This window comes from Urocitellus parryii, chromosome 4 (assembly GCF_045843805.1).
Source record: "Urocitellus parryii isolate mUroPar1 chromosome 4, mUroPar1.hap1, whole genome shotgun sequence".
Lineage (NCBI taxonomy): Eukaryota > Metazoa > Chordata > Mammalia > Rodentia > Sciuridae > Urocitellus > Urocitellus parryii.
This window is the reverse complement of record NC_135534.1, coordinates 137,633,756-137,661,008: the sequence shown is the minus strand read 5'-3', so window position 1 is coordinate 137,661,008 and position 27,253 is coordinate 137,633,756. Positions and strand designations below refer to the sequence as shown.

Genomic DNA, 27,253 nt, shown 5'->3' with positions numbered 1-27,253 from the left:
AGCAATAACACTGCATATATAAAAGGAAATAAAGAAAAGTCTTTTGTATCCTTTAGTCATCTTGAGCTTTACACCAACATGTCAGGTCAGCAGTGAAGAAACCATCTCATTGTCCAGATGAAGAAATTAAGGGTCAGAAATAATGAGAGACTGTCCTTGGGCACAGAATTAGCTGTGTGCTAAAGTTCATTCTAACTGAAACCATTCCACTACCCTAGACTGCCAGGCATTCTTTCAAAAACCTATTTTTGAAATGTTCCACACACTCAACACAAGCAGCACATGGTTTCTGCCCTCACCATCTGAGAAATGCACAGGAAAATAAGTAATTACAATTCAGAGCGTCATAGGTCATGAGTCCTGGGGAGTCCTGGGCAGTCCTGGGCATCCTGGGATTGCATCCTTTTGGAGATGAGAGAGTTGGTTCGGGAGGTGATGGGAATCCGTTACTCTGAGCCACCTCTCTCATGAGGAAAGTTTCATTCCTGAAATGTTGAGAATAGAAAGCAAAACGTAGGTAAGAGAAAAGAAATGAAATTAGAAAATTAGAAATTAGACACCTGGGTGTTTCAAAATCCCAAAGGAGAAAGAAACCGTGAAATAAGAGGACAGACATCAGCTGTCAATTAATATTTAGTCAGCAGTGTTAATCGGGCTCAGCTGGAAATTTTCTTCAAGCTCTCCCATGCATGTGTTGTATGTTTTGAGAATAAAAGGAGTTTGCAGTGCTTGGTGATAGAGGAAGTTAGTTAAAGAAGACTCAGCAAACAAGCAGACAAAGGAGGTGGAACCTCTTTTCTTGTTTGCTTTCCTCCATTAAAGCTCTTGAGATGGTTTGTGGGATTCTGCAGGTCTAATACTCTTAATGAAAGCTCATTTAAGCTGAGATGTGATTGACAATGTATCTAAAGATACCAGACAGCAAGACTATTCGAACCGCCAAAAACATCCTTTAAAGAAGACAAAATATCCATCAAATTCCCTGTAATGCTAGGAGATAAGTTGCCTTTTACACATATCACCTGAGTTTGGTGTTCTGCCGAATAATTTTCTCTCCAAATAAAGACAATGGAAAGTAAATTCATTGGTCTCCTCCTATACAATCTTAAACCCAGATTTATTTTCATATGCCTTTGTGTTCTATTCATGGAGTTTGAAATTTTAAGTCTCAAAAATAAAAATAAAAACCTCATTTTAAATGCACGTATTGTGAAAGCTAAGGATTAACAGTTAGAGGAGATTACAAAGAAACCAAAGAGTGATGTAGTCCCTGAAATATATTATTTCATTCTGTCAGGGCCACAGAAAAACACATAAGATATTACCAGTAGTGTTTATTTGGCACACTTCTATAGAAGTAGATGTTGTGATTGCTGCTTATTAAGAACCCCAAGCAACTGCTATAGTCTTAAAGGAACACTTTTAATGATATGCGTCTTTACAAGTAAATATTTTACAGCTGCTTAAAAAATTATACATAGTTAACTATCCATGCATAAATGGTAGAGAGAAGTTGACTTTTGCTATGTATTTTATATGTCCTTGCATTGCACCTGGAATAAGTAGGCATCGAAACAAGTAGGAGGAGACTAAACTAGTGAGAAAAGAATCATTCAAAATAGTGTAAGGAAAGGAAAATTCAGCATCCATTTTTTTCCTTTCATGCCTTGAGGGAGAATACCTTATGACCTTCCATTGTTCTCCAAGCCCCCACCCCACCCCCACCCTTACACACCCTTTGCAGGCAGGTTAGGCAGAGTACACTGAAAATGGGAGCCCAAGTTCCACAAGCTACCTGCATAAGCTTACTCAAAATTAGTTCAGCCTTTTCAGGCTTGGTCTCATCATCTGAAAACTAAAACAGTTGCACTAACTGATTTTGAAGCATTACAGTTTTCTCATCTCCCAAAGATCCTTGGTCATATAAACAGATACCCCGCCCCTTGTTATGGTCACTTTACAAGAAGCCTACAGTGGTAGTAGAAAGGAGGGGACTTGTAGGCTACTAAGCAATTCGGAATGATGCTGAGTAACTTGCCCATGGCATATATAGCAAGCCTCTCTTCCAAGGAGTCAGAAAACACTCAGGGCTTTTTCTATGGGTGAAATGACCCTGCCAATCCCAGAGTTACTAAGGACTACCAAATCTCTTCTTTCCATCTACCCTCCTAGGCAAGATAAAAGGGGAAAGATGACATTAAAATGAAAATCAAGAACAACCAGGAGCAGCTTAAGGACAGGGTGGTAACCAGGTGAAATTTTAACACCACCGTGTTCTTTATCACCCACAGAACATCTCCCAAAGGCTGCTTTGTTCCAGAATCCTGTTTTCTATCTCTAAAAGGAACTCCTTGAGTGCGTGGGCTGGCTTGATCAACCCAGTTTGCCGCAACCCCTTTGATCTCTACCATGATTACAACTATGACACTTACTAGTGCATAGCCATGATTCACTCTAGAGGGGACCCATGACAAAGGCTCTGCATTTCTTCTTGGGGGTCATTCACATCCAAATCTATCTTTTAATAAGCTTCCCAAAGGTGATCTAAAATCACCCAGTAACATGCTCACAGTGGGTATCCTGGCATGCTCAGTGCATTGACTTCCCATGACTGGAGTAAGTGGTATAACATATACAAATCATGCTGTGACCAGCAAGGCTATAAATAAATGCAAAGATCATTGACACCGCATGCAGTATACACATATATGCTCAATTCAAGTTCTTATAAGCATACATCTCTATTTACAGTACGTAAGTCCGTACTAGTCACTAGGTGCTCATATCTCTGCTAATGCAGCTTTCCTAATGTGCTAGCATTTACTAGATTAGGTAAATCTTCTGAAACACCTTTTCTATTTTGGGTTGAAATTGTGCAAAATTGGTCTTCCTCGGGGCACTTTCCCTGGAGTTACTAGTTTGGGATTAATTTTTGACTCCGGATTCAAAACTTCATAAGAAGATTCTAAAATCTAACAGTCCAAAAAAAAAAAAAGTTATTGAGAAGCTATTGGAAAACCAATTCCATTTTATACCCTCAATTTCAAAAGCCATAGTAGATACAAAATACTCTGCAATAAGGAAAAGGAAAGGCACTTTCAGGAGGTGCTGCCTGTGGTTTGCAAATGGAGGGAATGTTGGTTCTTATAAGTGGCCTTCAAAACAGCTCCTATTGACAGTTTCCCGCCATGGAATTGCATTTCAAAATGTTATACTGAAGCAAGCCTGTGTTTTTAAGGCATTGCAAGCTTTAACATTGGCTAGGAGCTCTGAATTGCTTTGCCACTGGTTGGGGTGGGTATGTACTGTTTGGGCTGCATTTTCAAGCACCCGATTTTGGAAGAGCTGGTTAGGGTTAAAATACCAGATGGACCATGGAACACAGTGAAGCCAACTGATCAGTGGGTTAATAGAAGTCAATGCACTCTGGCCTCATTCACATGGTAGAGAGAAAGACTGCATAGGAGAGCTTGAAGAAATAAAGCCTGTGCAGGTTAGGAGAGAAAGCCTGTGATGTTTGCAAATTGAAGAACCTGTTGGAAAAGTTCCCCAATGAAAGGTCTTTTTTCTTTTCTTTTATTTGATTTATTTCTAGATGTAAGCTTTCTTTTGACAATGATACCTCAATACTAAAGAGAATAAATTTACTATTTGAGCCATATTTATGAGGCTTACTGGGGAACGGCTATTTGTTTTTCATACAGGTTTGTTCTGGAGTGATTTGGTTTGGACTATTTAGAAAATGCTTCTTTTAAAACATTAGTTAATTCAATGCATTATTTAAGCACTCAAGTTTTAGGCTATGTGTTGGAAATATAAAAATGGCCTCCAAAGATTACTCCTAAATTATTTCTTCCTAAAGGTCAGAAATACATTGACTAAACTTCTGAAAGGGTTGGGAGATGGGGGAGAGATTGCTTCTGTTTAAATTAACAATCAATCCCTATGTCAACAAAATTCACATAGTAAAAATCAATCCTAATGATGGCCCTGAGCAACTTTTATAATTAGGTTTCATCATCTGTGTGTGACCCACTCGTCCTTTGGGCAGTATGTGGAGGTGCAGTTTTAAAAGGAGAGTAAGCAACATTTTTTAATGGGCTCTAGATTGTATCATTTTTGTACTATCTAAGACTCTTCAAGTACTTTTAAGACTAAGCTGTGCGTTCACCCTCTGTAACCCTGTAAGTCTTCTCCCATATGAGTCCAAACAAAACAAAATTCCCATGTAGCCGCTCAGACGCTCTTGCTTAGAAAACATCGCTGCTGCCAAAATCCTTCTGTGGATGGAGAATCAAACCCAAAGAAACCAAGACTTTTAAAGGTTAAGTGACTGTCCCAAAGGCACAAACTAAATGTCTGAAAGGGGCCTTGTGTTATTTCCTCCATCTTACCAAAAAGCTCCCTCAGAACTCATCTATTCCAGGACACTTAAATGCATTAATCTTCCCTGATTGTTCTGCAAAGGCAGTTCTTTTACTAAGAAAGTTAACTTTGAAATGTAGTGTTTTCATAATAGATTCTTTCCCAATTTTGTCAACTAGTTTCAAAAAAGGAAACTCTAATTTCCCAAAAATTAGACATGCACTATTGCAACAAAACATTTGTGATCCAAAACAGCTTTCTGTTATTCAATAATAAAGAAGGCATCCTCTTAGTTAATTTGTTTTTGCTGTTTGTGATTTTTTTTTTAATCCTTTTGGATATACTGGGCTTAATCAGATTCTTTCAGTTCTTCTTCTTCAATTCTTCTTTCTGCTTAATTTCCTGCTTTTTTTTCCCTGCAATAAAAATGTTATCTTACACAAGCTTCCTGAATTTGAGAACATTTTAACCTATTATTATTATTACTTGCATTAATTATTATTTTAATCTATTATTATTACTTGCATTAATCTGATTATTTAAATTATTTTCCTCTAATACATATTTAATTCAATTGTGTATTATCACATTTCAGCATTTTTAAGTTAAAAATATTCTTATATCTTGATAAATTTTTTTTTCTGAAAAATGCTTAAGAAGATTTCAATCATGTCATTCTCTGAAATGAGTTGACAACAGAAATTTCATAAAAAGGAAACTGAAAGCTATTCTGATTCATTAGAGAAAGAGAGTAATGAGTGTTTGAACCAGCCAGGCGCAGTGGTGCATACTTATAATCCCAAGAACTCAGGAACTAAGGCAAGAGAATTTCAAGTTTGAGGCTAGCCTCAGCAACTTAGTGAGCTCCTGTCTCAAAATAAAAATGAAGAGGTCTGTAGATGTAGCTCAGTGATAAAACACCCCTGGGTTCAATCTCCACTTCCAAAATGAAAGAAAATGAGTGGGTGGACCATGTTCTGAGTCAACAAGTAAGGAACCAGTTACTGATGCCTCCACCCAATTCATACTGGAAAGAATTTGAAAAACATAAATATTAAATCTACTATTTTCTTTGGAGTTTAATAGCTCATTATATATCCTGTGTTAAGTTTAAATGTTATTGATGGTTTTATTGTGAAAACACAATTCTATTTATGCAAAAAGTAAAGATCTCCAGAGGTCTACAAAAATCAGAGAGGTCTTTAAATGACATTGTCTTCTCTGACATTGTCATCTATAATACACATACACCTACTAGATCTGTCCCACTTAATGACAGAAAACTTATAAAACTGGTGTTAATGTTTCCCTTTTAGCCAATTGTCTTAATATATTACAGTTACCGCCTCAGAGGGTGGATTCTGAGGAATCTTGATATTAGGAAAACCTAACGCAGGCACTTAAAACATGCCTTGAGCAAGTCCGTAGAGATATCCTGGCATTAATTCAAAGTGAATCCCCTCAGAATTCTACATTCACACTAGTAGTATCAACTAAACAGAGAATTCAGTGGTTCTGTAGATCCTTAAGGCAAGTGACAAATTAAAAATTCATTAACCATTTGGATTGAGGCTGAGATATAGTATTTTAGGAAGAATATTTCCAAGCTTTAAAAAAAAAATCCCTCATGGAGAAAAATGAATAGAGGGCATAGTTCACCAAGAAGAAACCATCCATCTTTGCTTGGGGGTGCAGGGAGGAAGAAGGTGAGATGAGAATTAGGAAGTTCAGATGCAACACCCCTCGCACTATGCATAGCTTTGAATCTCAGCTTTCTCGCCTTGGTGCAGTTGGGCCTCGGGTGCTCTTGGTAATAACAGTGAAAGCAGCAGTTTTAAAGATATACTTAACTTTCCCCACTCACAGGATGTGGGATTCTAATGAAACCACCCGTGTCTGGGACACTGTAGCCTTTGGAGAGCGCCGCCATTTGCTAAAATGTCTAGTGAGAGCTAAAATAAGCCCCTTTGGTGGAAAAAAAAAAAAAAACCCCGCTGAGTGGTTGAAATCAGAGCTGCAGAAGGTCACTTGCTATTTTAGTAGCTGCAAGCTGGTCCTCATTTTATAGCATCACAGTTATAAACAAGAAATTGTCACCTTGCTTGTCAGTTTATTCCTTTCTCACTGAAATAAGCAGAGGTAGCCTGCTTTCTACATCCCATTTAAGTAATTAGATAACTTGTTTCCCAACTTTGGTTTATTATTGGATCAATATGCAAGAAAAACTGTTTTCTGTGCTGTTCTTTCAACAGTACTTCAAAATATTTTTCTTACATCTTTTTACATCGTCTGATATGATTGACCTTTAAAATTCCACTGAGCTACGTCAACTTTGCCACGTATATATATCAACCATGCTGTAAATGCCTTAAAGAGAGACTTCCTTCTAGGATTATTTAGATAGAGTCAATCTGGAAGTGGAGGAAGGAGGTTATCTCCAGCCCCAGGGTTCTGTAATTATTGCACACACCCTTGAGAATTACCACCAATTTTATTCTCTTTCTCTCTTCAAAAATTTAATTTCTCTCTTCTTATTGCCCACATCATAAGTGGAATTAAGATTACCCTTAAGAATTTTAAGGAAGTGTGACAATTTTCACAACATGGTCTTACTTTTTTTTTTTTCATCAAAATGATAGAGAAGTACTTAGGTCAATTAGTTTAAAGCTATTCTCAGTTATTTCATTTCATTTGAATCTCACGTTGTCATTTTTCATCCCCCAAAGTTAGTTGATATATGAAGTTCCAGATTATATTACGTGAATGTAAATCTTGGGTTTCAACAAGGCTTATCCCCCAAGACAAGATAGAACCAAAAGACAGACAAAACAGTTATGGGGGGGGGTAGTTTTATATGTTTATCCATCTGGGTCCACAGAAGAGAAATGGGGAGGGGAGGGAGGGAGAGAATGAGACCAAGTTATTTTTCATGAAATTACTACATAGAAAACAAGGAACACAGACTTGGTGTTTACCTGTGATGCCCCACAGCTTTCCCTTTCCTACATCAATACTGACATTGTTCCTCCCCATGGCTGAAAATGAAGAAGTGGACTGAGCATATGAAATTCTTTTTCTCCTTCCTCATCCTTTATGAACTATCAAAGCAGCTCTTGCCCTCTTAGTGATCTGGACAAACCTTTATGTAACTAAACGTGTACAGAATCTTTACTGAGGCGATTTAGTGGTTCTCACTCCAGGTTCCCTTCCACGTCCACTTAAGAAATTACCAGCCTCATCCCTGATCTCAGGTGGGCCAGAGTGTAGTCCACAGAGTCCACATGCATCACCTCGAGAGGTGAGAGAATTTCCCATGATTTCATTTTCTCCTCCATATTCCTGTCGGACCCATTATTCCAGCCCAGAGCATGCCAGCTCCTTATTCAACACGTATTGTCTGCAGCCCAAGCAGTGAACAAATCCGACAAAAACTCAGCTCTGAGAAATAGCTGCAATCCAAGTCAGGGTAACGGATGAAGGGTGTGCGGTTGCCCCAGTAGATTCCATCTCTTCTGCTCTTTTGCCTCAGTCTCTTTGTCTGGACTTTCTCATGTGGTTGGTCCCTGGAGAGGACTGCGTTTACTATTACCTTTTCTATTTTTCCAGGCAAGAACTCTTGAACGTTCTTTTGGCTCCCAGCAGGAACTTTGCATACTGTATTCATTGTCTCTCCCTTTGTCCCTTCTTTTTTAAGCCCTTCTCCCTTTTTCACAACTGCAGACTCTCAGTCCAAGCAAACCGTCTCCTCTGATGTTCAAGCATCTTTCTAAAGGACAGAATGAGCCCTCTGGCCCTGCTCCCATGAGACCAAGTCTGGCTTTACTGTATGCTTTATCGACCTGAGCCTCAAGAGAGTCAAAGTTGGGTTTTGCACGTGGCTCACCTCTGCACTGCAACAGTGGGAGAGAGCAGAGGGGTCGATGGGATCTGCAACTGCAGCTACAGCACCTTGGCCCTCCTGGCCACGTATACATCTTATGTCCCAAAGAGATCTCCGTTTTATTTTTTTACCACAAGGGCACGGGAACTAGCAATGCACATTTAGTATTGACTTCAAAGATTTTAGGGCCAATCTTAACTTTCTCAAATTCTTTTTGAAATAAAGCAAAAGGTGGAAGGATGTTTGCAGAGATTGATAGACATTTTCAGCCTTATCTACGCTAATTCAACATTGGTCAAGTGCCTACTCTATTTAATGTTTTCTCTCTCTCTCGACTGGTCCTGTGCATTCTCCTTCATAATTGTCTTGCATCCAAACCCTCCATCTCCACTATCTCTGTCATTATCACCTGGTGGAGTATCTCATCATATCTTACCCAAATTTTCACAACAGCCTGGTTAATTTCATTCATTTGCTTATGACATCTCATTCTCTTCACCATGGCCAAGATCATTCTTCTAAAAAATGACTATGTTAGTGTCATGACTTCACTAGCTCCCAGTTGACTACAAGATAAAATACAAAGATAAAATTTAAATCCTAGACATTGAAATTCCAGGGCATGGTTACCTGGCAGTTTGTGTTCCAATCACAGTTTCTAACCTCCCCTCATTTCTCCCCAGGCTCCATGTACCCTGTGTTATAAACACACTAGACCTCTTACAGGAGAACACAGACCTAATTGCAAAGCATCATTTGCTAACTCTGAAAAGACTGGTCCAGAGTCACCCCCTCTTTCTGAACCTCACTTGTCTCCTCAGGGAAAGAGGGGTTGGTTATACAAAAGTAAGGGTTATAAAGATGTAAGATAATTCTGAAACTACCCAGCCTACAGCTAGTTTTCTTTCTGTGCCTTCAGAGTCTTGTTCCTTCTCCCTGAGCTGCATCTCTCTCTCTTTTCCATGTCACAAACTCCTGTACATCCTTCAAGACCCACGTCATCTCCTCTGTGGTTATATTTTTTTTTTTTGCCTCCCCCAGCTGAGCCAGACCCTCTCTTCTTTGGGCTCCCACAATACCTCAGGGCACTTATTCCATCATGATATGATGTGATTCGAAGCTCCTTAAGAGTGAAAGCAGTGTCTTTTGTTTCCTTGACCTAGTATATAATAGTTGCTCAAAAAGATACTTGTTGACTAAACATTTGATGGTTCTGTGCTGGACTCTACCATCCAGTTCTTGATGAGCTTGCAATCTTGAAGGATCTGAGCCAAACAGATCCACAGAAATCATCCCAGAACAACCCTTGCCAGAATAATGACTCAAAGGGGTCGAATCACAAATGCCAGCAGGCAGTCCTTCTGTTGGAGGTCACAGGGAGACAGGGAAGCCTTCACCAGGAATGGACACCTGACCAGGAGCATGTGTGTGGATTTAACTTCTAATTTTGCTTAGCTTGTCTGCATATTTATTATGCTTGCTCTTCTTCATACCCTGTAGGTCCCTAAGTTTTGGTGATAGAAGGACAGAGATTTCTTCACTTTGGTCAGTAGTTCCCAGAAGATAACCGAAAAGAGCAGATAGTTTTTCATAATGCAATTTTGAGTAGCAATTCCAGATTTGCTTATAAACCCTGGAGCCTGTAAATTACCAACAAATCAGCATATCCTTGAAGATGAAAACAAACTGCTCCACAAAGATAAAAGTTTGAAAGCCATACAGCTATAAAATCTTGTGTTTTCATTATATGCCTACCAGAAAGCAGATACATTTTTTAGAATCTAAATAATTAGACTGCCCAGATGAAATTGAAAAATGATGAGCTATGACTTGACAATCTATTTTTATGTGATGTATAGAATCATCCCTGCCCTTTTTTATAACACTGAGAAATATTCAATAAAACTTTGAATATAAGATTTTTTTAAAGAAAGGATTTTGTAATATGATAAGCAATGAAAATCTAGAAATGCCCAGTGCTGAAACTAATAGACTATAACTATGATCTTAAGTTAGCATTTTGTTGCATCTTCTACCTCTCTCCATTTATAGTTTTGATGAAAAGCTCTAAAAGATATTGAAATGTCTTCCTTTGGTAGTACTGATTGCAAAACCAGATATCTGCTTTTTCCTCCCTTGCAGTCATCATATTTCTTCCCTGACAACAAACTGCACAAGATGCCCTAATAATGATAATTTGGGCTACTGTTTATTCAGTGTATACAATATGCCAGGCAATCATCTAAGGAGAGTTTTATTTGGGAAAGTTCATCCAAAGTTTAAATGTACATTTCTCATTCTCCATAGCACAGCAACTCAATTTACTTCACTCCACATATAGGGGGAGTTTTGTAAGGTCAAAGGAAAGTGCCCAAGTACTTCTTTGAGGGCTATCCTGGAGAAACAAAATACAGCCATCTAGAAAAGAACAGAAATTGCACATGCAATGAGACAGCCTGAAACACAAGAAAGGTTCCATTTCTGGGTGAGCCAACAACCGTTATCAGGAGGATGTGGTCATCTTTGTTCTATGCATACCCCACATACAGAATTCCCAAGTATTTTGGTTTCCCAAGCTGTCCCCCTTTCCATGTATTCAAATAGCAGATGGGAGTATGAAGGCCCTCCTGCCAGCTCTGTGCAACTTTAAGGGACACAGAGCAAGTTTATAAGAAGAGCTCTCGCATGCGGTTCTGTCACTCAACTCTCACACCTCCAAAGCCAAAATGATTGGTGTTTAAGATACATGTAAAATACAACTCGTTTAGGATAGACTGCCTGCAAAGATTAATTTAGTTTGTTACTACCTTTTATGAATATAATCATTTTCTCTGAGACTTTTTTTTCAGTACTAGGGATTGAATTCAGAACCTTGTGCATGCTAGGCAAGTGCTCTACCACCAAGCTACATTCCCATTCCTCTCTAAAATATCTTAAAGGAAGATGTCATCATACAAAAAAATAGAAAGTTGAATATAATGGCTCTCATGAACCAGCTTAAGTAATTATCAACTCATGGTCCAAATCATTTCATCTTAAGATACATACGTGGTTCCAAAACCAAATCTATAACTAATATCATCAAAGTTTTGCTTCCATCTCTTGCCTTCCACCCTATTCCCTCTTTCTGTATAGCTTATTATTTAATCCTCTCTTTTTTAAATGTTTATTTTATTTTTTTTACTTTTATTTTTTCACAGTTCTGGGGATTGAACCCAGGCCTGCATGTGCTAGGCAAATGTTCTATCACTAAACTACACCTCTAGTCCCCATATCATCCCATTTTTCAAAGACGAGCAAATGCTTTTATATTTTAATTCCTTAGTTCTGTAATAAAATAGGATTTTAGTGATTTTCAAAACGTTTGAAAAAAAAAAGTATTTGGAGTGTATGTATTAAAACTATTAGTGGACTTTTAGGCCCCAAAGCAAGCAGTAAAGTAATTTCATGTGTGTGTTAATATTAAATAGTTAATTGAATGCTTAACAATTTGTAAGACATCAAGGCTGTGGGCAAGAGGGAGCAGAAAAGAGAAAAGGCAGAAGATTTTGATCAGAGAACTGAAAATTGGAAAAAAAAGGCAAGATTTGGGAGATTTTAAGATAGATAGTAATATTAAAGATACTTTGGTGCACTCGGAGAATCTCCAAAAGGCATTTCTATAGTAAACATAAAAAACAATTTTGATTTAATAGAATTATCTTATTCACAAACTCTGGAACTGATATTCTTTCTCACAGATCGAATTGCACAGAACATCATTAAGTCCCACTTGGAGACATGTCAGTACACCATGGAAGAGCTGCACCAGCTGGCATGGCAGACCCACACCTATGAAGAAATCAAAGCCTATCAAAGCAAGGTACTCTGAGAAACAACAGGAAACTTCTCTGTGATTACCCCATTTCTGATTTTCTCAGTCTCAGCACCATCAACATTTTAGGCTAGATTATTCTTTGTTGTGAGGGTTGTTCTGTGCATGATAGGATATTTACCAGGATCCCTGTCTAGGTGTAAATACATAGTACCACCCTCACACAGTTGTGACAACCAAAAATGTCTCTAGATGTTGCAGTTCCCGGGAGGCATCACTGTCCCATTGTAGTGACCAGAGAGACTCAATGTTCATCAGGTGGTTTTAGGACTACTCATGTTGGCTTCTTGGATTCAGGCAAAGAGCAGGAGCCATTGAGTAATCAGAGCAGCAATAATCATATCACACTTAGCAACAAAAATGTGGAACATGGCATCCTAAAACGTTTTTTTTTTTACCTTATAAATTAAAAGGAACCCAAGGGGAAAAGACAACTCTCCCCATATTATTAGTATTAGTAGGATTTTTTGTGTACATTGGAGAAGATTTTAAAGGAAGAAGTTTATTCTTACTGTTCAGTATTCATGTTACAGGACTTTGGGATTGAGATCTTCAATCATAAGATGTTGCAGATGATGGAATTTTAACAAAATATATAAATGTGCATCTAAATGTATGATTTAAACAAACACTGATTTTTCTCTAACATAATAAATAACTCTTACTACTTTTAAATAGATATGGAAACAAAGGCATAGATATTGCTATGGTCAGTAAAAAGCAGAATTAACACATATGTAAATTAGATTTCTCAGTTTAAAGAAAATAACTTTGAGATATATTTTTGGGCTTCTGTATTACTCATGAGAGTGATTTAATATCATCTGATGCCTCTTACCTTGGAATTCTTCTTATACAAAAAGCAATCTCCGACTGGAGATGTTGCTCAGTGGATGAGTGTTTGCCCTGGGTTCGATCCTCAGTACTACATACACCCAGACAAACAACAACAATACTCCATACGTTCTAGAAAAAGAACACAACATAAAAATATTACAAGTTTAATGTCCATCAACTACCTGTGAAAATGGCATTATGGAAGGAGGGAGGACCATGAATTAAATTGCTATTCTTCAAAGCAAGGATTTACTTTTATATGATGGACCAAGACTTGAGTTTAAGAAAGGAGGGGGGGTGGAAATTAGTAAGGAAAATAACCATCTTCACACACTCTACCAATTTAGCCTCAGTACTTTGATCATTGTGGCATATTGAGGTTCACATAAATCGGACATAAATATAAAAATAATTTGCCCTCCTCTTCCTAATTTCCAACCTTGGGTCCCAAGTGACAGGTAACCCATAAGGCAACCTTGAGTGGGGTTTTTTTGTTTGTTTTTTTGTTTTTGTTTTTGTTTTTGTTTTTTTTATTCTCCATGGAGTTCCTGGCTCTACATACATGTTGTGTTTTCTCTCTTGAAGTCCAGGGAAGCACTGTGGCAGCAATGTGCCATCCAGATCACTCATGCCATCCAGTACGTGGTGGAGTTTGCAAAGCGGATAACAGGCTTCATGGAACTCTGCCAAAATGATCAGATACTGCTTCTGAAATCAGGTAAGCCAGGAGTAGACTCATGAGGGCTTTTTTTATTTTATTTTTATTATTATTAGAGCTTTATAGTTAAACATAGTAATTGAGTTCCCTCCCCTCTCCTCCTCTCCTTTCCTCTACTCTTCTAGACTTCCTTCCCCTCATCTATTAATTTACATTTGATTGGTTTTTTTAAATGGTATCCTATCCTTCCTTCCTCCTTTCCTTTATTTTACTCTAGTTTCCCCAAATGAAAGAAAACATTTGACCTTTTGAGTTTCTGAGTTTGGCTTATTTCACTTAGCATGATATTCTCAATTTTAGACCAGGACGTGGTCAATCTTTAGCTCTGTGAAGGTTCTAGAAAATTCTTTCAATAGATAGCCCGTTTTTTACCACCCACATTGTCAGCTAACTCCCAAAGGAAACTTTCAGTAATGCAAATGCCCTGATCCCCATTCAGTCCACTTTGAAGTCAAATACAATTTTGCTTATTGAAAGTGGAGCTATTAATTGTGTAGGTTGAGATACCCAGCTTGACAGGCAGTGCAAGTAATTAGTGTGTCAAGGTGGCTGAATTGCTGAGCTGGCGCTAAAACCTACTCCTTGCTTTCTGTGAGGGGAAAAAAAATACAGGCTAGTTGAGCTCTGCCTCTGTGGTCATTTCCAATCTTTTTAATGAGGATAGCCTGCAGCCAGTGTATGCTGGGAGAATCTCCAACGTGCTCTAATCTTTTCCACCCCTTCTCTGGTACATTCTCACATACACACAATCACTTAGGAAGTAGCCCAAGAAATTCTGCATATAACTGACTGTGCGGATCCTATTACTTAATAGGAAAAACGATGACTTGTCTTACTCAGCTCCCTTTGAAAACAGAAAATAAGAACAACATGGTGTTTTGTGTTAATCTTCATGACACAGTAATAATAATAACATCCTTTTTTACATGTCATAATATATGTATGCATTTTCATGTTTACTTATGTCATCGCATTTAGTCTTCTGAGGTTATTTTCATCTTAAACCAGAGGAGGTAAAAATTCAGAGAAGTGAAAGACTGTGTTCATATCACAAAGCCAATATGCGGCAATCTGGTGTTTGAACTTGGGTTAAATATGATGACTATTCTACACGATGTTGCTGCTTCTTTACCAAATGATGCAATTGAGAAAAACCATGCTAATTTGAATATTATCAGTTTTCTAAAAACCCTAAAATTTAGTTAAAACAACAACAATCATTTATTTTGCCCTTAAAGCTACAATTTGGCCAGGATTCAGCAGGAATGGCTTATCTCTGTGCCATGAGGTGACTTCGCTGGGGAGAAAAGTACCTACTTTCAAATTGGTTGTATCCCATGGCTTGCAAAGTGTGCTTGTTGACAGCTAGAGTTCAGACAAGGCTCTGGGCTAGGGGCCTCAGTGGCTCTCCATATGAGCATCTTCACAGACTGTTTGGACATCCTGGTGACATAGTCACTGGGTTCCCAAAGCTTGCACTCTGAAAGAACAAGACAACAGTGCATAGATCTCTCTGAGTTAGCCTCAGAAATCACATAGTGTTACTTCCACCATACCCTTCAGTCAAGGCAGTAACAAAAGCTTACCTGGTCTCAGGGGTAGCAGAAGTGGATACAACTTCTTGATTTGGTCAGGTCTAGAAAAGCATGTGGAGTAGGAGATATTTTGGTGACTCGCTTTGAACAATAAAATCTATCCCACTTATTATATGACTTTGAACTAACCTCTCAAGATGGTAGTTTTCTCATTTGTAAATTAAAGTGGTGTACTAGAAACAATCAATTCCAAACTTGGAGTTGTATCCGGAGTGCCGTAAGAGGTTGTTGACAGTTCAGAAACAGCCATCATCACAAGCCAGGGAATCTGAACCTCCTGGAAGAGAGTCCCATTCATTGTATTTCTAAGACTCAGATATCACCAATCCATGGACTGACACTTGGAAACCACTGACATTATGTAATCTTTAACATCTCTCCCTGCTGTAAATATGTTGACTCCAGTATAAAAGACAAGCTACTTAATATCCTTAAAACTTCTGTAACTCATTCATAAAACAGGGATAATAAAACTCACCTAAAATGGTTATTTCAAAGAGCAAGTATGATAACAATTGTAAGGGGCCAAAGAAAGTGCCTTCTATAGTGTAGAACATCAGTAAATGGTGAGCATTTTTATTGTTGTGGGAAAGCCTTGCTTCAATAAATGTTTGCAAATCCTCTCATGTGTGGAAGTCCCTATGTTAGGAAGCAATGAGAAATTAGCATAGCAAAGGAAATAAAACTCAGACAAATATAAAGTGGTGCCATAAGAAGACACCAAGGATGTAGCCAAATTATCAGTAGGATGCTGTCATGCATATTTGGGGCTTTGGAGTCTAGTTGTCAATTTCTAATACACTGTGAGATAAAAGCCCATCTCTCCAATATGTGGAGAAACTGCTGCAATAGTTCCTCATGATATCAATAAATATTCAGAGGGAAAAACAAATTTAATAAATATCATTTAGCACCTACTATGTGCCAGGGACTCTCTGTGGTCCCAGAAATGCAAAAGTGAATGCAATGACCTCAACTGCCTGTTGCTGCAGGCAAGGTTTCTGCCCTCACTGAGCTGATAGCAAACTCAAAAACATTCTAAGTTCATTAAAGTTAATCAAACTTCTTCAAGTTGGAACTTCTCAGAGCCTGTGATCTGGGAATGTTGATTATATCTCTCTGGAGTGAGATAATTTAGCATTTTGCAAAAACTTATTTGTCCGAGAAACATTCATTTCAAAGAGCATTAGATGTAAATGGTGTCTCTCAAGAAACACACAGAGTTTCTATTTAATATCATCCTGTGCTGAAATAAGGAGGGAGCCTGTTAGAAACTCCATGTGGCAGGTGAAGTAGAGAGTAATGTCTCCCCAATAGCATAACTTCTACAAAAGACAATAGATAAGGGCTGGGGCTTTGGCTCAGTGGTGGAGCACTTGCTTAGCATGTGTGAGGCACTGGGTTCGATTCTCGGCACCACATATAAACAAATAAAATAAAGGTCCATTGACAAGTAAACAATTTTTTTTAAAAGACAATAGATAAGACTCACCTCCTGCAAAGTTCCTTTCTGAGCCATTTATCATCAATCGTGAATTCAAGAATTGAAACTACCTATAATATTAGTCAAAAAATAGTAAGAAATGCTTCCCCCAAAAAAGTGTTGTTGGTGCCCTCCATTTCAACTTTAAAGTATATTTTCTCTTTAATTTCCTCACATGATTATCAAGAGAGTCTTATTTCTATTCTAAGGGGAAAGAATCTTGAAGGGTTTCCATATTGGGGTGTCTGTGTGCATCTGGGTCTGTGTTAAAGTTCTTGAACATCTCCACTTACACTCAGTAATAACTACTTCATTACTGGATACGTATACATGGTTTAATTTTTTTTAACTCTTAGGTTGCTTGGAAGTGGTTTTAGTGAGAATGTGCCGTGCCTTCAACCCATTAAACAACACTGTTCTGTTTGAAGGAAAATATGGAGGAATGCAAATGTTCAAAGCCTTAGGTAAGCTTCCTTTTGCCGCTGGTACAATTTTATTAGCTACCATAAACTTCTCCACTTGGACTTAAACTGCCAAGTGAAATGTATTGATTCTTTAATTATAGCTAGTATCTCATTATTCAGTAAGAGTAGGGCACAGTGAGCCTCTGAACTTCATCCCACTCTGCTGGTCCTACAATTATGGCTAATCTAATAGGAAAGGAAGAAGAGAACTGTGGGCCCTATTGAGTCTGTGCCTAAAACTTCATGAAAATAAAGATTGGCCATGATCTGAAAAATTGGGGAGGCACTGTAGGTCATTCTTTGCTGTTTACTGCTTCACAAGTTATATTATATGGTGGCCTATGGAGGTGACCTCCTAAATTTCTTAGTAAATTCATAATCTCTAGTCAAGATAATTAAAAGAGAAACTCTTCACTTGTTTTTCCCCCAGAGTAATGATGTTCTCCCTGTGAACTTGTGAAACTCTGGGAGCACCTATAGAGTTGGGGGTCAAAATGATTCTCAGACCATTGTCACGTGAGGCACTGATAGAGTCGGTCTTTGTTTGGAAGGGCCGCGTATCATCATGTCCAGTCATCAGTGTACAGCAGGGATAAGAAGAGCATTAGCAAAGATGGGCTGATGCCAGGAAAGGTTTTAACCATTGATAATGCCATTTGTTCCGTATCCTGTCCATGGACACCACAGAAGGACACTGCTCTTTCACCTCCTGTGCTGTTAGCTGATACGGTAGTCAGCAACCAACCCATCGAGGCTGGCAGTGTTTCCCTTCCACAGCTGACACACATCCAAGTTGTCCCCAAGGCTAGATTTTCAAGAAAGTAGGGAAAGCCTTGGCAAGCGACTTTAGTATATTTCCATCTTCATCAAATAAACATTTACCAGGGATAAGTGTAGAGAGGCACTATTGTCTTGGCAAAATTTATAATGGCTAAGCAACTGACCTGTGTATCATGCATCAGAAGGTAAAAATAAATAACTCATGCTCCTCAATCAGATAGCCAGAGACATTACCAAACTGACAGAAAGCTCATTTCCATCCTGTGAGAAGTGTCTTACATCTCAATTGAAGCCCCTAAACACTATCTATTGCTAGGTTCAAATGGCACTAGGTTCAGTCCTTAGTCCCTTTATGTAATGTTTTGTGTTTTCTATGAATGCTATCTCTATTATAAAAAAATTCTCAAGTCATTTATTTGTAATTTGTTAGATGGAAATAATTTCAGGTTTATAGGATGGAATTCGGGTTATGTATTCCCATACCACGTCCATGTCCCCCTCATTGGTTATGCTCCCTTCATTCACCTGGCCAAGATGTCGCCAAGTTTCCCCATTCTATAGTTAATATAAAATTACTATGTATGGATAGGTGCTTAAAAATGTCTTTTCTACATGTCTAGTATCCAAGTCTTTGAATAAGTTTTTGATCCTGAGACTTTTCTTACTCTTCCACCTTCAGCCATTTTCCTTCTTTCCTTCTAGGTTCTGATGACCTAGTGAATGAAGCATTTGACTTTGCAAAGAATTTGTGTTCCTTGCAACTGACCGAAGAAGAGATTGCTTTGTTCTCATCTGCTGTTCTGATATCTCCAGGTAGGGAGGCCTTGGATCCCTTACCTTTTTAAAAAACCTGCTTTACTATGTTTAACATCAATTACACCCACCCAAGTCAAAGGGTTCAGGAAAAACTTTGAAAGAATTATATTTTATTTAGCAAGGTTTTGATATGTTGGGGTAATGCAAAGAGAAGCAACCTCAAGTTTATTCAAATGATGAATTTTCCCCTCAAAACAAGAGGAGGATCTATGGTAAGGATCATTACAGATAAGCAAAATTGTTCCTTAGTAAATAAATAAAGATAGATAATGACCTGAGTTAATGGCTGTGTTTTATTTTGACCTTAATAAAGGACACAGGAAAAAAAGTCCAATAGAGTGAAACTTACAGAAATATACCTAAATGAAAGACCCAACATAAGGACTTGAGTAAAAAACCAAAGAACACTTTCTCATCATTTATCCTCACTTAACCTCTCAGAGCTTTAGTTCCTTCATCTACAAAGTAAGGGGATTGGATTCCATAATAAAGGAAATATTCCCTAGCTCAAAAATGTAACAAATTGCCAAAAAATTTTAAAGAAGTTAATATGTGATATCTATGGATCAACCAGAGCAATTGAAATAATTTTTAAGTACATGCCAGCTTCAAATGTAATAATAAATAGTGTAAATCATGTAATCATGATAATATAATAAAAATAATAATAATAATAAATATGTGCATCCCTTTCAACCAGAAAGAGAATTCAGAGTCCCTCTGTAGTCTGTTCAGTGACGTTCCTGGTCAAGAGATAGCAGCAGCAGTATTAACAACTCTATTGAGAGAAGAGCACATTCCTGCCTAGTTTTTAAGATCGAGAGATTCATTTATTTTGCAACAATTTGTCTCTGGAGGTAGATCACTTTTCCTCATACACTAACACAGTTTTCAGTGAGGCTGGAAAAAATAATTCTTACATGTCATGTGAGACTACACCTTAGATCTTTGATATGTTATTCTAGCTAAAATTGCCCATAATACCAACCTCTATACTTTTTTTTAAAATCAGGCTCTATTATTCCTAACATGATTCCTTAATGGTCTTATCAGAGTTTGATTTTCCAGTTTATTTTAACTTGCTATAATTGGTTATTTAACCACTTTTTCAAAAATGAAAATTAGTTATCCCTTTTATCAACAGTTACTTTTATGGCTCTAAAATCATGTTTTTCCTCTGGGCCTTTTGTATATATTCTAGAAAGTTTCACAGGCCTGAAAAGCACAAAGATAGATGGAAGAAATGAAAGGAGACATTTATTTCTGGGAACAACTGTATTCCAAATAATGTTCCTTTTAATTGTATTTGGTTGTTTTCATTGAGTATAGTTCAATAGGATACTGAATCTAAGTCTGGATCTATGGGTGAGGGAGATGGTTTCACTATGGTTTCTGGTTGCTCAAAGGAAGAGTTTTAAAGGATCTCTTTCCTTTTTGCATATGTTTGTGTGGAAGTCAGTACATTCCTAGCAAGGAATATTTAACACATGACATATCAGACTTAAATAAGTTGTGAAAATGATTGCCCAGGAGGAGGGCTAGCCTGGTCTTTATGAGTTGGAAATCAGCTGAGCTATTTAGCCTTTATCTCAAAATAATATGCTCTCATCAAGTTTTATAAAGTTTGGAAGCAGGAGATTTGGCTAGCTCTGCCTAGGGTGGAATCTTCCAGCCCTGAGAGCAGACCCACACTCAGAGGCTACACAATTCCAAACACCTGATTTGCCACTCTGGGTTAGCGCCATGTTCAAAACCAGGGAAGAGATTCCAGTCTGTGTCTGTCTCATGCTTATCCCAGCTTTTCCCCAGGTTCTTGACTTAGTAGTCACCATCTATTCAACTCCAAATAGCTGAAGGAAGGGGAGGGAAGGGAACTTAATTTATTCTGATTGAAAATTGTCACTGAAGGCCTTTGTGCTCACTTACGTAAGAGTTTGCTTAACTCTTGGCTAGACTTGTCTTTGCCCTGTCTAGGGTTACAGAATTGGGTTTCTCACCTGACCTGAACTGTGTTCAGGAGGATCATGCCAAGTTATTTTCCATAAGTATTTATTCAGCATTTAGAGTTTCTAGGTGTCTCTTCATTGAAGGACCAAACTAAGGCATTGATGCTAAGCTGCATTTTATCACTAGGGTGTATAAACTTTTAGGCAGAAAGGAAGGAAGGAGTAGGAAGAAGGGTGAAAAGAGAGAAGTGTGGGAGAGAGAAAGGGAGGGAGGGAGCAAGTAAGGAAAGGACAGATTATCCTGTTCACCATTTAAACATTCAGTATAGAAAAAAGATAGGATTTTAAAAAAGAAAAACAGGATTCAGGGTAAATTTTTGAAATCAACTCATGTTTATGTTGCATAAAGTATAACATAACTTCAGTTCTATATGTGATGAAATAATAAGCTGAGATAAGGAAGAGATCATGTATACCAACAATATTCCTGTATAATATTTTTTTCTCACTGCTATCATTGCTTTTCTTCACAAATCACTAATATCTACTTTGAAAGAAATTCAAAGCATCTGTCCAGAAAAAGAGACATGCAGACTGTCACAGACAATAAGAAACAAAAAGGAGTTTATTCGAACCATTGTCTTCTCCTCCAAATATATGCCCTATGTCATTCATTTTACTATGCATTACTGACTTCATGGTATTATTGCTTATAAAATATTTATGTTTTATATAAATAATTACACGTCTTCAGAGGCAATTTAGAACTACATAATTTGAAATGAATCTAAAACTCAGCACTTGTATATGTAGGTGAAATAAAACAAAGCTATATCCTGCCCTACCTTCTTACCCATTTTTTTTTTCTTTTGTCAGACCGAGCCTGGCTGATAGAACCAAGGAAGGTCCAGAAACTTCAGGAAAAAATTTATTTTGCACTTCAACATGTGATTCAGAAGAATCACCTGGATGATGAGACCTTGGCAAAGGTAAGTCCCTCAGATCACAAACCCACTGTCACCAAAAGAGAGTGCAGGGTTCTTACAAAGCAAGGGAACTTTCTCAGCAGCAAACATTTCTGAAAGTTATCAAAAGCTGCTTAATTTTAGAGGTGTACATTTTTGAAAGGAGAACAGTAAATTATGGTAGATGGAGAGGAGGATGGCTTTCTTAGAGGAGGAGGATACCGGCAGGTGTGAACCCTGAGTGCAGGAAGACAAAGCAAAGGAACTGTGGGTGTTTCCTCAAAGGAAGACAAGCTTGATGCAAGGAAACAAGTGTTTGAACTTCATATGTAAAGAAAGAAAAGACTTTGTGCCAGGTCCTGAGTCAGATCTGGGCACAATTACGAGTAATTGGATTTTTATTGAAAATTAGGAATTAATGTCAAAAATGAGACTTGTTGAACAGGGTGGTGGGGGCGACTGCTGTGTGAAGTAGTGAGCTCCTTGTCACTGGTCACATTCTAGTAGAGACTGCCTGGTCGCCTCTCAGGCATATTGTAAATAACAGTTTTCTGCCCAAAGTGGAAGATTAGTCTGATGACTTGTAAATTTCCCTTCAACTCTAATCTCTTCATGCAAGACTTGCCCTGGGGTTCTTTCAAAATGGTGAAGCATCCCAGGAGCCAAATACATGCAACATGACATCAATTTCTTGATTTAGCTTAATTAAGAATGATGATCTTTAAGAAGAGTAGTGAGAAAAGTTGTTTACCAAAGAAACATAATCATAAAAGGAAGAAGTAATCTTCAATGATTGATAGCTAGCATTATTTTAAATCTTAAAGTATCTTTAATTTCTTAAGAACTAAAAAAAATTAGAGGGATATTATTTTCAATTTTGAAGTATCTCTGATTTCTCAAGAACTGGATTTTTTTAAGACAGTAAGAAACTGGAAAATTGAGCTTATTCTTGGTTAAAGATAATAGGAATCCTACTCTTTATATTTTTATCATTAAATTCTCCCACTCTGCCCTTGAAGTTCTTTATTTAAAAAAGGGGGAGGGTAAAGACTCTATTTGGAGACATCATCAGATTTTACTTTGCACATACAGAGAACTGCTATAAAAAAACCTCCAAGAGTTAAATATGCTACTTCATTATGGTAACATTTTGTTAAAATTAATGCATCACTAGGAAGAACATTTCCACACTCACTGTGCAGTGATAACTCTCTTTGATGTAACTTTTCACTTATTATGTGATCAAGGACAAGCCACCTGCTTTCTGCACCTCAGTTTTCTCCCAGTCAGGAGCAAAACTTCAACTTGCTTTCAGATTCACTGGGCAGAAAAAAATGGTAACAGGATCATAAGCACGTGTCTCTGTCATTGCTTGATAACATATATGCATGCATGAACACACCTGGTTAATTAATGTGGAGATGTGTTTCTTGCATTTGAGATCTCCTGAAGACTTTGGTCTCCATGCTTACCATTCTAAAGTAAAGTTCTTGAAAAGGAAAACTGAGTTAGATGAAAGCTCTTGCTCTTTTACTTGGTGAGATTGTCAGTTTGCCTGAAAACCCTGGTCTCTTAATCTACAGAAGGAGGATTACACTTTTTTTGCTCCTATAAAGATGTGTTGTAGAGTTGTGGTTATTCTCCCCTTGGAGGGTAAAAGGTTCATGTGGACACCTTGTTATACACCCTGGTGGCCTGTGGGGATTTGAAGTATTTGAGGTTTTAGAAAAAATACAGAGAAATTGAACAGTAAAAGATGTTTGATGGCAAGAAAAAAACTACAGCACTGACTATAGGTTAGCTCAATTCTCCTTTTGCCATCTTTAGGAGAAAAGCACACAATTTTATCCTTTATTTATAAAGAGATAATGTTATAAAGTTGGGAGCCAGAGAAAACATTAGAAGAAGATTATTTTTTTAATAAAATTCCCTGGAACCAGTTTACAAAGAACTGCTTCCACAAGCCATATGCAGATATTGGGTTTTGTATGGACCCCTCTTTGTAGCCGTCATCATTTTATTAGGATGCTATTTGAATTAAAGTGGAAGGACTATAAAATGAAATGAGAACTGGACTCTCTTTTATACCAGTTCTGAATGGTGTGGACTCAGATATAGGATTCCATTTGTGTGAGCCTCAGATTTATCATCAAGGCTGGTGCCATGGGTGAATCTCTCCAGTTCCTGACTGTTTTAACATTCTGAGGACAAATACACTCTCGGTATACAAAATATCGTATCCGCTTTCTGACACTGTGACAAAAATACCTGATATAAACAACTCATGAGGAGGAAAGGTTTGTTTGGGTTCACAGTTTGAGAGGTTTCAGGGCACCGGTTGATTGGCTCCATTGTTTGGGGGTCTGTGGCAGGGCAGACATAGTGACAAGGAATATGTGGTGAAGCCAAGTTGCTCACTTTATGGCAACCTGAAAGCAGAGAGACAGGAAGGGATTGGAGTCCCAATATCTGCTTCAAGGGCACACCCCAAGTGACCTAGCCTCCTCCCACGAGGCCCCACTTCTTCAAGGTTCTACCTCCCAATAGCGCCATGGACTTGCAAACAAGCCTTTAGAGTCTGGGCCTTGGAGATGCATTTAAGATCTCAACCATCACAGAGGCCCTTTCATGGAATTCCCCTAAAGGAAAAGTTTTGTTCAAACCTAAGAGGAACGCTTCCACCCACCACAGATTCTTCTCATTCTTCAAGTCATAGACCTCCTCTACCTCCATCACCTCCCTTAGACAATGATGACCCTTGTTAATATTTGTCATTCATAGAGCCCCTGGGGAATCTGGTGAACACTAGAAAACCCCTATCTAGAAAAAGGCACACATACCCACAATGTTGTGTTCAAATCTGGAGGCTCAAGTTAATCTCCAGTAGATGGGGAGGGGTTAGCATTTAGATCTTTCTGAGTATGTTACAAAAGACTATTTATACCACTGACCAGTTTGACCATAAACGGGTACAACAGACATCAGGATAAGATACTGGGGACATACAGTCAATAAACATCATCCTGAAAGAAAAATGACTCCAACACATTTTCTATACACCCACTTCCTTAAATTAAATAAGTTCAGTGTTTTGTGCCTTTGGCCAAATTTAAATTTTGAAAATGTATGAAAATTCAGGGATCTCTGTACCCATGAACTAAGAAGCTTGAGTTCCCATATATTAATTGGCTTTTTGTTGTTGTTGTTTTTGTTGGGTGAATTGGGGACTAGAGAAAATATCATATTAAAGAATTTAGTTTCCCCTCTCAGCATAATAATGATATGTAGCATATTTATATTAAACGGTCAGAGTCACTTCCTAGCCAAGTGATCCAGGACTCTGATTTAAACTCTCCATTTCCTCATTAATACCATATGACGAAAGATAGCACCAATGTCAAAAGGTTATTTTGAGGACTCAATGAGATTAAAATATAAGTAATCTGCCTAATCCATAATAGGTAACATGTGAACACTGTTGCTGCTATTGTAATAGTTGTTGGAGTTGACAGAGGAAATCTCATTTCATCTGGAAAATGTTTATCCAAGAGATGGTATATGTTGGCTCATCACTGAAGGATGAAAACTTTTCGAAAGATGGAAGTTGGGAGGTTGGGGAAGTAAAGAATGGCATTCCACGTGATGGGGGCGATGGTATGGAGGTAGAAAAGTATAAGGTATGTTCAGACTATAAATAATAGTTAGATTTGGCTGGATCCCGGATTTGAGAAGCCAGGAAATGAGATAACACTGGTCACTCTCACTAAAGCTCATGAAAAAAAATAAATATACATATATATTTTTAAGCCCCATATGACTAGAGGAGGCAGCCCATCTGTTCTCTGGGCTTCATTTTTCTTGTCTGGGAAATGAGTAGGTTGGACTGCCTGGTCTTTAAGGTCCCTTCAGTATAACATCTTTCATGCCCAGAAGAGAAAAACAAAGGTTCTTTCTCACAGCCTTTGCCCTCCAGTCCAGGGTACTGTGTGATTATTTAAGGACTCTTTAGATGTTTTGCCATTATTAAAAAAAAAAAAAAAAGTGAAGAAAAAAAACTGATTTGCCATGTCTTGCTGATTCCAATTAGTACTCTGTGCACTCTGATTATTTAGTTTGAAATGGTCTTCTGGCCCCAAAGCTGCATAGTGTACAACGTTTATAAAGCCAAAGGCCAGCGTCTCTGTCAGGTTTCCAGGAGGGGCTCCGTCTCCTTGGGTATTTAGTGCTGCCATGACTCATTGTGATGGAGTTTCTTCCTAGGTGAGGACCTGTGGGAATTCAGAACCTGATACTCTTGCTTCGCTCAGTTGAGAATGTCAGGGTCCCTGCTGAGACAGAGAAAAGGGTATAAAATCACTGGGCACATATGAACTGTAAAGACCATTGGTGCTTCAGTTCTCTGGCAACTTCATTACAAGTCACTAAACCTGCCCCTCTTGTTGCCCTGACTGAAGTTACTGAGACAGGAACTGGAGGAGGGGCCCGGTCCTCAAGCCAGGCTGTGGCAAAGCACTGGCTATTTGAACATTCTGAGGACAAATACACTCTCAGTGTACAGAATACTGTGTCAGCTTTCTGCCACTGTAACAAAATACCTGATGTAAACAACTCATGAGGAGAAAAGGTTTGTTTTGGTTTAAGGGCAAAGCTTGGATCTCTACATCTTGCGCACATCTTGCCCTCAGGTGCATGTTTCCAACTCTTTTTGAAATGTAGTCTTTGGGTCAGGCCCATAACTGGAGGCAGGTGTGATGTATACTTCTCAATTAAGCCCTTCTTTTTGTGCCTCCTGGATAATTAGAGTCATGAAATATTGTTAGGTAGTGTATGTATTTTTCCCAGCATTCCTGAAAAGAGATAGAACACTCCTGCGTTGTGTTCTTGACCAAAGTTATATTGAGAAGTGTAAAGTAGCAAACTAAGGAGAAGTTTCTGGAGAAGTACCTCAGACTTCCAAGCCCACTCAGTCCTCCATGTGCACACCAAGAGGGAATTCTGCTTTTCATTTTGCCACAGATATAACATGTCACTGAATCCATGCCTTCCCCTCACATCTCAAAATCTGTCTAAATCCTTGTGCCTTGCCACATTATATAGATGCCAGCTTTCCAGGAATCCTGGGACACACCACACTTCTCCATACTTCTAGTGGCTTTACACCCACAGTTGTATCCTGATAATCCTTTCTCATTCTTCCAGCATGTGGTAGTATCTGTAGTAATTTTGCTGAAGATCAGAATCTCATTCCTCTCTTTCTTCCTATTCCTGGCTGGCCAGAGAGTTCTTGTCTGTCCACCTCTCTTTTCTGGTTAGTCTTCTTAAGCTCTTGCTGGACATGAGCATGTGTCAGCCATGTCCCTTTATGCAATCATTTCCCCAGTACAGGAAAGAGGAGAAAGGGGGTGGGAAGACAGGGGCACTGAGAGAGAGGAACGGAGAAAAAGAAATGCAGTGGGGATTTGCGGTTAGTGATGGCCAAGAAGAAGTGGTGACAAATCTCCTCCTTGGAGGTTCAACTCCATCTCAGATC

At 38.3% G+C, this 27,253-nt stretch overlaps 1 protein-coding gene across 1 annotated transcript in view; it reads left to right on the top strand.

The window, feature by feature from the left end:
* Positions 1 to 27,253, top strand: part of Rorb (RAR related orphan receptor B) — a 52,561-nt gene that overhangs the window by 17,481 nt on the left and 7,827 nt on the right. The window contains exons 4-8 of the mRNA XM_026389278.2: positions 11,986 to 12,107; positions 13,542 to 13,674; positions 17,109 to 17,216; positions 18,699 to 18,809; positions 21,635 to 21,747. Of these exons, the coding sequence (XP_026245063.2) occupies positions 11,986 to 12,107; positions 13,542 to 13,674; positions 17,109 to 17,216; positions 18,699 to 18,809; positions 21,635 to 21,747 (587 nt within the window). The remainder of the gene's footprint in view (positions 1 to 11,985; positions 12,108 to 13,541; positions 13,675 to 17,108; positions 17,217 to 18,698; positions 18,810 to 21,634; positions 21,748 to 27,253) is intronic.